Source organism: Echinops telfairi, unplaced genomic scaffold (genome assembly GCF_000313985.2).
Source record: "Echinops telfairi isolate 266 unplaced genomic scaffold, ASM31398v2 ScPeMD7_6631;HRSCAF=7566, whole genome shotgun sequence".
Classification (NCBI taxonomy): domain Eukaryota; kingdom Metazoa; phylum Chordata; class Mammalia; order Afrosoricida; family Tenrecidae; genus Echinops; species Echinops telfairi.
Window position 1 is genome coordinate 514,014 of NW_022110531.1, and position 13,090 is coordinate 527,103.

The 13,090-nt window shown below is 41.5% G+C and overlaps 1 gene segment (V, D, J or C); it reads left to right on the forward strand.

Moving 5' to 3' along the window:
- Positions 1-3,722: 3,722 nt before the first annotated feature.
- The window catches only part of LOC101643696, a gene marked incomplete at its 3' end in the record, with an annotated part of 15,456 nt that continues 6,088 nt past the window's right edge, over positions 3,723-13,090 (forward strand). The window contains 3 exon segments of the V gene segment in view: positions 3,723-3,768; positions 3,861-4,171; positions 12,242-12,259. Of these exon segments, the coding sequence occupies positions 3,723-3,768; positions 3,861-4,171; positions 12,242-12,259 (375 nt within the window).

The window sequence follows — 13,090 nt, forward strand, 5'->3', positions numbered from 1 at the left end:
CAATTTTCCCTTTTAAAAGGTGCTTTGATGGAGAGCAAGTGTATATGTGTGGGCATGAGTGAGAGGTAGTGACTATGCTATGATTTTTATGATCAGATGCCTGTGTGTTTGCAGGTGTCCAGTGAGAGGTGGAGCTATGGAATGTGAGGGAGACTTGAGGCAGCCTGAGGCTTCACTGAGACTCTCCCCTGCAGTCTCTGCTTTCACTGTCTGTATTTATAATATGCACTGGGTCTACCCAGCTCCAGCGAAGGGGCGGCAGTGGGTTGCGTACATTAATACTGTTGGTAAGACATCCCACACAGACTCTCCAAGGGCCAATTCACCATCTCCAGAGACAATGGTGAGAACGTACTATAACTTCACTCTAATGGACAACCTGAAATTCGAGGACACATCAGTGTATTTCTGTGCAAAAGATGCACAATGAGGGAATTCAGAATTATCCGAGACACGACCGCCCTCGAGTGGAAGACGTTATGCTGCAGGGGTCTCTCAGGACCCTCAGAGCACAGGACTCAGACCCAGGAACAGGTGCTGGGGGAGCTTCACCACTGGCTTCCTGTTTTGTCTGGGGATTCTTCTTCATCTCAGTCTCCCTCAGGGAAATGGAGCCTCTCATTTCTTTCAGAAGCACTCACCCAATCTCCCTGTGATGACAGGATGATTTTGAACTTAGTTTCTGTTCTGCTTTCTCCTTTAATCCCCCCAAACTTCCTATATTGATTGGTAATTCCTACATCCAGGATGGATTCTCTTCTCATCATCTGCTTCCTGAAACACTTCATCCCTTGCTTTCGGTACTCCTCCTGCATTCCACCCTACCTCGGGACAACAGTCCCTTCTGTGCACAGGATCTCACTTTATTATCTTTTCAAATTTACATATATATATATGTGTGTGTGTGTGTGTATATATATATTTTTTTTCATACAAAATACTACAAGAACTGATTACCAGTAGACTGATCCCAGATTAAATCACCTGTCTCCATTTATCCAGTCAGAGGTTTTCTTGTCTGAGTTCATTCATTTTATTAATTCACAGCTCCTTTGTGCCCTTGTCAACCACTGACTATTTTGAGAGCCATTTTTTTCTCCCAAATCTGTTTGTTTTTTTAATTTAGCAGTTGTGAATATTGATACAAGAGTAGGAATAGAGAGACAAGGCAACTTTTATGCTTAGTCTCAACGTGCATCCACAGAACTCACCTTCCTTCCTGCCCTGTCTCCCCTTGTCCATGGGCTACACACATCCTATTCTGTTCAGAGCACCCACAGGTTCCCTACAAGTTCTGTGGGTGGCTATGCCTCCAAATATTATTGAGATCAGAATATTCTTCTCCAGAGATATTCCCAGGGACTTATTTTCCCTCAATTAGTACTGTGAGTGCTGTAGTTATGATCGCAAAATTCTGCTTCAGACACACACAGAGGGAAAGGCTGAGGGAACCCAGACACAGACACCCATGCATGGAGAGGTCGGGGCTCAGGAGTCACTCAAAGTCCACAGGTAACAGGGGCCCTCAGGGGAAACGTGCAGAGGAGCCTAAGAAGGATTAGTTAAATGAGGTACCTATTTCCTCTACCTGCAGAGAAAATGTCTCTGCCACAGACCTCCACATTCTTGTAGTTCAGTGTGTGTATGTTCTTGCATGTACTATCAGAGTTCTGATGACACTCAGTACTCTCTGATCAGACTCACTGTGAAGGTAAAGGTCGATGCCACAGAACTTGTAGTCTAGTCTGCATTTTATTTTTATTATGATTCTAGTATATTTTAGTGTGTATCTTTGTGTTGTTCTTTCTTATATAAATGCATGTGTACTTATTAATCTGAGTGAGTATTTATGAAGGTTTGTTAGTTCTAGTAGATGTGCTAATTTGTTTGGAGGATGTCTGTGCATGTTAATATGATTATTACAATACAAATGTCATAATGTCAGTTTCCTGCTTTTGTATGTTCACATTTCACATGTATGTGATTATATGTTTGATAATATGTATATTTTTGCTACAGGTATTTTATTCACTCGAACAGAAAGACTCTGGAAAAGACAGATAGGCACAGCGGCTACAACTTTAGGTTCAAATATAAGCACACTTGTGAGACTGCCTCAGGACAGGGTGGTGTTTCATTCTGCTGTCTTTAGGATCTGTAGAAGTCGAACTGACTCATCAGCTAACATCAGTATTTTATCTCATGTGTTCCTGGGGGACGTTAATAAAGAAAGGGCCTTAGTGTTTTACACTTGATTTTACATTTCAGAATGGAAGTTATGAGGTTACAATAATCTGATTGATAACTCAGTGTTCAAGCTTTATTATTTTAATAACCACACAGGTATTTGACACATGTAACACACAGAAGTTCATGAGTAAGCCACAGTTAATCCTCACTGCATGTTCACACCTGTGTACCCCACAAAATTGAACACACAGAGGCCTCATCCCCGTTTGACCACACTTCACAGTCTCTCCCAATCCTGATTCCCAGGGAGATCAGCTAGGGCTTCATTTGGTATGAGCATGAAGCAAACGGAAAGTAGAGGGTCTCACCACAACTTATTTTGTAAGAACTAGAACACGGTCCATATACGGATGACAAGGATGAGCACCAGCCAGGAAACCCCGTGAGCATCACCTCTGATGCTCCATTTTCTGACTTGTGAGCAAAAAGAGAATGTAAATGAGGAGAGAATCAATGACTATACCACTGTTTTGTTGTAACCGAAGTGTGTGTGCTGGCGGTGTTGACAGAACTGTCAAGTCCAGTATTACAGACTAAGTTCATGGAAACTACATACACTAATGACCCCTTTTGCGGTGACCCCATATGCATTATCAGCAACATGCCACCAGTTGTGTATGTCATGGTAGGTAACCTGTTCCCAGGTTACAGCAGGATTGTGTGTGTTTTTTGATATCAGAGTCAACTATTTCTGAAATCAATTACGTCAGGTTCCAGCTAATGAAACTAGAAAAACATGAGTCTGCCATATAATAGGTCAGTAGGGGAAAATCATGAACAGACACTCAAATAAATGAATAGCAGGAATACAATAAGTGAGTCATTTCAAGGAAAACTGGAGAAGATGAGGTAAAATGAAAAATATCTGGTTTTCCTGACCATAGCAAAAGAAGGAGAACTGGCATCTCGTGATCAGAAACCAGAGAGGAGACACCCTTGTGCATGTTTTATGAACAACTGCATGTCTACAGTTTTAAAATATCAGATAAATATGGAAATTCCTTGGAAGGCATGAAAACCAATCATATTCCCATACAAGAAATAGATTAAAAAAATAAATAGATAATCGAGTCGTCCACTGTCATCATGTGTATTCACACCTTAAGAGAGGAGGCCTTGTGAGCTACAATATCACAAAGTTGTTGTGTATGGAATGTAAAGTTTATAAGTTGAAAACTACTTTCTAAAAACACTGATAATATATAACAATGAAAGCAATGCTTGATAAAGAACCTGTTTAAGAGCTCTGTTTTCCTTTGAGAGTGCTTGTGTTTCTCTGAGTCTGAGGGAGAACTCTTGCCCGTATTCTCTACTCCTCTGCTTCTAAATATCAGGGGACATGCAAATGCAGCTCTCTGCCTGCTGATAAACCGGCCACAGGCCCTGATGTGGGAGATCTCAGAGGACAGTCCCAGTCTTTGGGGTCTCTGCTGTTTCCATTTGTTCCCAGGAGCTAGTCCACAGGAAACATCATGAATTTGGTACCAACTTTGGCTTTCATTTTGGCCATTTTACACGGTAATCATTGTAGACCCTGCTGTGTATGTATGTGGTTGTGATGCCTTAGTGTGGATGTGTTCTGCCTAATGACATTGCCTCTGTATTTGCAGGTGTCCAGTGTGAGGTGCAGCTGGTGGAGTCTGGGGGCGATCTGACAAAGCCTGGAGAGTCTCTGAGACTCTCCTGTGCAGCCTCTGGATTCACCTTCAGTGATTATTACATGAATTGGTTCCGCCAGGCTCCAGAGAAGGGCCTGCAGTGGGTTGCACGCATTAGCAATACTGGCGGTAATACATACTACACAGACTCCGTAAAGGGCCGATTCACCATCTCCAGAGACAACTCCAAGAACACACTCAATCTTCAGATGAACAGCCTGAAAGCCGAGAACACGGCCACGTATTACTGTGCAAGGAGCACAGTGAGGGGAAGTCAGTGAGAGCCCAGACACAAACCTCCCCTGCAGGGAGGACACTGGTCTCCAGGGGGCGCTCAGGACCCACAGACGCTCAGGACCCTCAGGACTCAGGACCCTCAGCCCCAGAAGCAGGTGCAGCTGGAGCTTCACCGCTGGTTTCCTGTGGTGATCTGTGGATTCTTCTAAACCTCAGAGTTTCCCTAGGGAATCTCTCTAACTTAAAAATAATATCTGTATGCCTACTTTTGATATCTGTGAATTCAACAGTTATATTGTAACAGGAGAATATAGTCTGTCCTACAGCAACAAACAGCCTGTGCCTTAAAGACAAGAAATGCCTCTGTCCGGGGTCCCTGCATCAGAGTTCTGATGACACTCAGTAAACACTCTCCGATCAGACTCATGGTGAAGGTAAAGGTCGCTAGTAAGTGTTGGACGACAGGCTGAAAGTTTGACAGTATATTCTTCCATCACACTTTGTGAGGACAATCATTTGGTCAAAATCTAGATGGTCAGCCTCTTTTTATTGAAATGCTTCTTCAAATGACACATACTTTTTGGTTTTGTTGTTTGGTTAGGTTATTTTTCCTAACCATGTTGTCCTGTTTTTTTTTTGTTTTAATTTTTTGGTCTTTTCTGTCATCCCATCTGCAAATCCATAAACTCACCAATTGTCTTTTATTACCTTGGTGCTAATATTTTGTATCTGTCTATTCTCCAAAACCATTAGACCAAGATTGTCAAGACAGACACTAACTTGTCTGTGCAAATTCAGGATTCTGGGAGATCTCTACGGCTGAATGGTATCATTCAGTTCTTCATGTCGCATGTTGTATCTTCATCTTCACAGTCCCACAGAATGTGAGCCCTCTGCTTCTGCTTTCACCCAGAGGTTCCGCATTTGTCCTGTTTATATCCTCATCCTACTTCTGGTGACTTTTCTACCAATTTATTGTATGATATCAGTAGCATCTCCATTATCTAGTGACACACAACCTTAAGGGGGGAATATCAGATATTTCATTATAAGATTCCATACAAGAATGAAAACTAGGTGTGAATAACATTATTTTTTTTTCTTTTAAAAAAATCATTTTATTGGGGGCTCATACAACTGTTATCCCAATCCATACACACATCAATTGTGTAAAGCGCATTTGTACATCATTTCTCAAAACATTTTCTCTCCATTTAAACCCCCGACATGAGGTCCTCATTTTTCTCCTCCCTCCCCGCTCCCCCCTCCCGGGAATAACATTATTAATGAGGGAAATAACTTCCTGTGTCAACGGTAAAGTGCTTCAAGGTGACGCGCTCTCTTTCCACACTGGAATGACTCTTGAATAAACATAGCACTGTAGTTGTTGAAGAAAAGCTCTTCTTTTGTAGTGATTCGCAAAAGCCATTCCTATTGGAAAAATAATAATAATTTATAAATTATCAATGGCTTGGGAGGGAGGGGGGGAGGGGAGAAAATGGAGAACTGATACCGAGGCCCAAGTACAAAGAAAATGTTTTGAGAATGATGATGCCAACAGATTATCAAATATGCTTGACGTAATGGATGAATGGATGGATGGACGGATGAATTGTATATACATATATGTATATATATATATACATTCCCATTTACAACATACATTGTGTGTATATATATATATATATATTCCTATTTACAACATACATTGAATGGGAGCCACTTTGGGCTGAATTCAAGGAGATTGCTAGAATTACCTGATCTTTGAACTTTTGAATATCTAATAATATTACAATCATCTAATGCAGAAAAGAAAATATGTATCTGACAATTTAAATGTCCTAGGATTTGCTGTGAGTGTCTTATAAATATATAACACGCTGAGAGTAGAGGATCACTGTCTTTATTACTACACTCATTCTCAATCCTAAGCTATGTCTACCCCCTCAACTATCTTCTTCATCACTTTCTGTAACCTGGAAAAACTGGACCTTGGTCTTGGTGAGTGGAGAAGTCATGGAAAGACCTGTGTTCTCTGAGGAAACAGTCAACATTCTCATTCTAGATGAACTCCTTTTTAACTTTATTACAAAAGTACCATCACCTTCAAATCTCCACACAGTCCATCAGATAGAATTTCATAATATATTATTTAGTTCATGTCTTACTCATTCTGAATAATACACCAGAGAATCACGGACTTTTCTTCCTTCTCTTGGGGGGAGCTCTCAGAGGTGAGTGGCTCAGGGATTGAAACATGAGGGTTTGGGAAAACTTTGTCTGTGCACCTGGCTCACTGTCTCCAGGTGCAGCTACAAGGGTTGGACGAGGACTTGTAAAATTCACAGACATCGTGACTCACTTGTTGTCTCTAGCTTCTCTGAAATCAGCCATGGATTGGTGTGCTATGGAGTGGTGAGAGCACAGACTATACTCCTACCCTGATGTCTTGAGCACACGTCATCAATGACCCCTTTCATTGTCAAATTCATTGAATGCTGCCCTCCATTGCTGCCGAGGCCATTACTTTGTACGTATCACAGTGAAACGAGGTGGGGAGAAATCAGTGTGATTCCAGGAGTCCAGATGAAGAAAGGGGTCTGAGCTTGACTGAGATCCATTATCTTCTTTTCTGTGTATTGTTTGTTTTCCTTAAACAGGTTTTACATTATTTCCTAGAAATATACTTCAACTTTTTGAACTTTAAAACTACATGCATAGAGATAGTGACACAGCTTCCAATAGTCAACAATAGGAACAGTTTTCCAAAATTAGACAATCCTTCATTTTAGGGAATAAATTTAAGCTGAGATCCATGAGCAGTCGTGATGGGGCTATATCCAGAGCACAAATGGAAAGGCTGTCTTTGGTTGGATTTGCTCACATTTCAATGGAACCAGAGTCCCCTGGGTAAGAGGCATTTACAAGAGTGTCTATGGTCTTTTTTGTAAAAGATGAGATTCAGTTGGATGGATTGATCTAATTTTGATGAATAATTTTGATGAACAATTTCTCAAGAAAATGTCTTTGGGTTCAAAATCTAAAATATTGTACTTAACTAATTCTTACTCTGAGCCTTTTCTTAAATCCATTTACTGTTTACTACACATTTGTACTTGAAATCATGACGACTGACTTTTCACTATTCTAGATATTCCAGCAAACAAAGGGGGTGTCTCTATTCAGAATCTTGCATTTTTTAGAGGCTACTGAATTAAAATATTGTCTTGACTGGGCCCCAACTTTTCTAGGTTGTATCTTCTTCCCTGAGACCCTAGGACACTTGAGGCGCTTTACTTAACACAGAAGTCGACCTCAGTCATCAAGCTCTGGTATATAGTGTGTGTATTGCTTATAAGAGTAGCGGGGTTGGAGATGACCATGGTCCCAGGTCAGAAAAATCCTGGATGAATAAGGTTAGTAAGAGGACAATACCTGCTGAAAACATTCTGCCACAGACTTCAGATTATATGTATATAAATGAAATGCGTACATGTAAGTGGAGTGTGTCCTTTGGACCCAGCGTCTGGTTTACTCTTGCCTAACCTTAGGAATTTGGACTGAACAGAACCCACCACTACGTGACTCCTTTCCTCATAATTTCATGAATTTCTTTTGGATGTGTACTGATCCACAAAACCCACAAAGTTGAGGGAATCTCCTCAAGAGCGGAGTGGGTGGAAATTGGAACAGAATGGCTTCATAGAAGAGTTGGAACTTTGGGACATTATCAATCCCAACTCCTTAGGACTAATCCGATATTCATGCTTCTCAATGATGCTACTCCAACACAAGGATAACTAGTAAGGACTAGGAAGAGGTTAATTAAGAGGTGTCAGGGTATACAGGGAAATGAATGGACCGGGGAGATTGTGAGGTCTGAAGATGCCTTGGGGTCCAATTGATGGTTTCAACAAACTCTATCCTGTCCACTCTCTGGGGCACAGGAATTATAGGAGTCCAAGGCAGGGCAGGAACAATGTGGGGCTGGAGGGAGAGAACACTGGGCTCAGAAATTGTGGGCATTCTTTGACCTTTCCCATACTCCTCTTGAGAAAAGCTTTCTTCCATTATTGACTAATATGGATAAGAGTTCAAACAAAGAGTTACCCTACCATGGGCTCAGAGGAAGAGGATTGTCTGGTTTTTATCACTTTCTGCTTATATGGACAGGGCTCCCTCATATGCAAATTATTTTTCAGGTGCTAGATTAAAATTTCACAGTTGGGCTGGGAAAGCTATCAGTTTTCTCAGACAGGGCTGTAGGTCTCTTGGGAAAACAGAACTGTGGTCTAAAGATGCTATTGCTGTGTGTTCTCCTGTGCCTGGTGACAGTTCCCCAAGGTGATAGATTCTGATATCTGCCCTGGGTGGAGGGGATGGTTGTGACCTCAATTGACTGAATGGGACCATATGTTTTTGTTTGCAGGAGTCCTGTCCCAGGTGCAGCTTCAGGAGGCAGGTCCAGGACTGGTGAAGCCCTCCCAGGAACTTTCTCTCACCTGCACTGTCTCTGGTTACTCCATCACTAGTGGTTACTGCTGGAGCTGGATTCACCTGCCCTCAGGGAAGTGGCTGCAGTGGATGGGACATATAAGCGCTAATGTTAATAATTATAACCCTTTCTTCAAAAGTCAACGCTCCATCACCAGAGACATATCGAAGAACCAGTTCTCCCTGCAGCTGAGCTCTGTGACTGCTGAGGACACGGCCATGTATTACTGTGCAAGGAGCACAGGGAGGGGAAGTCAGTGCGAGCCCAGACACAAATCTCCCCTGCAGGGAAGACACTGGGAAGTAGGGGCGCGCAGGACCCACTGAGCACAGACACCAGCCTAGACAGACACAGATGGATGACAGGGAAGATTTCCTGTTGGAATGAGGGCTTTCTCTCTTAGCTATCAGCCTCCCCTTGGACAGTTTTTCATTTTGTTATCTTTTTTGTCTACTTTATATTGGGATGAAAAGTGTATGGTCAGTAGTTTGAAACCACCAGTTCCTCCAAGGTAGAAAGATGAGACTGTTTGCTCCCCTAGAAGATTAACAGTGTCTGAAACCCTACGGAACAGTTCTACTCTGTCCTGGAGCATCACAGTGATTCGGGATTCCCTTTTTGCCAATGGCTTATAGTTACCGACTTTCTGAATTTGTATCTTATTTTGGTTGCTTATCTCCATTAATTTATTTTCTGTGTCTTCTGTTTAATCATATTTGGTATTATTATCAGGAATTGTTCTATATTTTCCATCAGTCTGGTCTTCATAGAACTTCCTACATCGTATTTTCATTTTAATTATATCATCTTTTCTGTGATATCTTATATGATATTATTTATAAAACCTTTATTAACATGTTAATGGCTTCCCTTTTAAATATAGATTTCCTGGTTGTGCTACAATTTACAAGGTATCTTTATAAAAATAACCTTATTCTCCCTTCTAGTAGTATTGCTCTCCCTCTTATGTAGTGAACACAATATAACTGTTGGTTTCTGTTAAACCAGTGTGTGAGGTCACCGATAAAACTCCACTTAAACACAGGCTTAGGATGCAACAGTAATTTGCTCACAGTGAGAAGAGACAGTGATGGCTCATCATCAGGAGTGGGCAGCAGTTCCCACAGCCAGTGGTTTCACTCTGCGGCTAGTGCAGGATGGTAGTTTAAAGCATTCCTCCTTTGTGCTGCAGTTGAACATCAGTGTTCCTTCTTCAAAAGCAAAGTTAGAGAAAAAGGGTTGTACTGTGAGCTGACGTCTACTGGAAGAAAATGAGTCGATTTTCTTGTTTTGTTGCTTGGCATATTTCATGTCATGTGCATGACAATCAATTTGTGTCTTCAGCATAAGGCACAGGGTGTGTTGTAGGACACCAGCTAATAAAGAGTGCTTTGGGAACCAGAAATTAGTGGGAAAGGCAGTCAACTGGCAAGATCCTCAAAGTCCAGTAGCCAGACTCACACATCCGAAGCACACCTAGGTCTGTTATGGAAGCGGGGATGGGCAATAAACTGCAATTGGACTGACTGCTTCCTCAGTTTCCAATTCCTGTTGGGGATTATCTCTTCTATTTTGTCATTGGGGGAAATCATTCTTGAATTTCTGCGATACGTTTTACTGTTTGAGTGTAGATGAAAGCCAGAATTGATGAACATAAAGAGACAGCAAGTATAATAAGAGCTTCTGGGGCTACAGTGTGGGGTGGAGTAAAGGGAGCTGATGTCAATAGATGAGAAGGAAGATGTTTTGAAGCTATTTGTGGTAGTTGATGTACAATACTGTTTGATACAGTTGAACTACGGATTGATATGACACCTTTATTTGCTCCCAATAAAACAGTTTGGAGAAGAAAGTGAGAAAATAAATAAAATATGGAATAAAGACTATTTATTCCATTGCTAACAATTTTTATAAATTCAAATTTCTGGCGGAATATTTTAGCTAGTTTGTTGAAATGTTGTTGTACCAGCAAGACTTTCCATCAGTTTCTGATTGTGACTGAATAAGAAAACTACGTCATTTTAAAAGTTATTTTTCTCTTATATGTGCGACAAAATAATATTTTCAACATTCTTCTCATGCATAATTCAATGGAGAGGTACTTAGTTTACTGTGCCAACCTGGCCGAGAAACACATGTGGGATCAATTGAAGGATGGAGGGATAAATTGCTCAATGAGCCTCGCCTTTCTAGTTCTCGGACATGCTTTCTGATGGTCAGACCAGGGTGCAGCGGCCTTAGCCAGTTCCCTACTTCAGCTGGCAAGGCTCACTTCCTGCAAGACACCCCCAAGAAGAAGCCTTATAGACCTACCTGATGCAACCCTGAGTGCTGGAGCACCCATGTGGAGACCCCTGCCAGTGCTGAGATGCTTACATGTTCACTGATTCAAGTTTCCTCCTGCAGTCGGCATCATTGCGTGTGTTTTGTGAGATTGAGGAGGACTTTATGGATTGGTGTTGGACATATAGACTATTGTTGGACTTGTGGGCGTAGGCAGCACTGTGTTAGGATGTTTTCTTGATTTGTACTTACCCTTTATATACAACTCTCTCTAATTCATATGAATTTCTGTGGATTTGTTTTTCTAATGTACCCAGACTAACACAAATGGCATTAGATTGTCATTGTGTTCAACAGTTACCAACAGCTGCAAAATTTCCTTTCACAGACACCTATAAAAAAGAACTCTGACTTGACGATTTCCTCCTCAACATGGAGTAAATAACTCTATAACTTTCTTGCTTCAGTTATTTTGAATAGAAGTCTGCTTTAAGTATGTTTCCTCTTCCTGTGGAAAGAATGAAGCCTAACCTCTGTTCAATAATTTGGTTGTCCCCCAGGATCAGTATTTTCTTTCTTGATCAGTATTTTATTTTGGCCTTCATCTCAATATCAATTTCTATATAAATATCTACATGTATAGGTCATACTTCCTTTCACTGTAACTAATACAGAGTATTTGCAACTTGTAGCACTCTTTACCTCCATATCTGTTCACAGTGAGGGAGAGTTAGTGTGAGTCCAGACAGTAAACTTACCTCAGGGAGAAAGCTGACCTGCAGGGATGTTAAGGACCCAACAACTCTGGAACAAGTGAAGAAAGAAGTGAGGAAAGGAGCCTGGATGAGGACTGTACTGCCTGGTCAGCTAGAACTGCGGTGCTGAACACTATAGTAGCACTACTGCCCACAGCAGGAAACCTGCTGAGACAATTCCAGGAAACACACCTGACCAATAGTCTGAATGCTTAGGACCAGAGAAAATGTTGCTGTGAGACCCACAGAAATTGGAAGACACTATAAGCCCAGGAAACACCTCTCCTCTGTGTGACGGGATGCTGTCAGCAGGGGCCTCTAAAAATACATTGGGCCCAATGCCCACCCTGGGTATTAATCCATTGGAGGATAAATGGACTTCTTATTATTTCTGTGGTTTCTTTTAACCTCACAAATAACCCAATTGTTAGGAAATCTTATATTCTGACGCTAAATCTAGAAGATAATGTTAAAATATATTTTACACCTTTCCAAATATTGTGAAATATCATAGGGCAAAGGAGCTTGAACAATGACATATACTTGTTTCCCTTTGTGTTCAGATGTGTGGAAATATTCAGGTAGGCCTGGTCTTGATACCCAAACATGGTGAGGATAGAGATTGTCTTTAATTTCACTAGAGCATCTGTTTATTTTTATGGTAATGACATAAAGTTACATTAAAGATGAAATCTGCACAGATGTTCGTATGATTGGTAGAATGAAGACCTCAGAGAAAAGACTGTGTTCTCCCATGGATGTCAGGGTAGCCAGCCCCTAACAAGTCATCACAGGTCCGGTAGGCACATTTGTATAGCGATAATAAGTAAAGATTATAGTAAAGTCATAGAGAAATAGAGGAGAGAGTAAACTGAAGGAGTCAGACACATTTCATGGTAGCATGCTCACCTCATCCCTGCTTGGTGGTCCACATGGAGATGGGAGCCCTGAGTTCAGGAGAGGGAGGGAAAAGAGGACAAGGGGAGAGGGGACACAGGAGCAAAAACAGGGGGGAGTGCCCTGGGGAGAGAGACTATTTCTAACAAAGGCTAATATACCTTTGGGTGTGTGAAAGCACCCTCTTTAGAGTTAAAGAAATACATCACAGGTAGGGGTTGTACAATAGGTAACGCAGCAATGAGAGGAGGACCATCTAGGGGTATACAGGCAATAGGAAGGGGAGGGATTGTGATGTACATGTGACAAAATGGGCAGATCCTAGATTCAGGATGGCAGCTTAACCTTGGTTGTCACTGGTCAGGTCTGACCACTTCTCTGGCTCTCCATAGAAACAATTACTATGCTTATCAGTAGGGTGTGGGCCCCATCTACAGTAGAGCAGATGTGTTAAGGGACAATATATCTAAGCATCTGACCTCCCACCATGAGCTGGCAAATAGCCTTTATTGTTT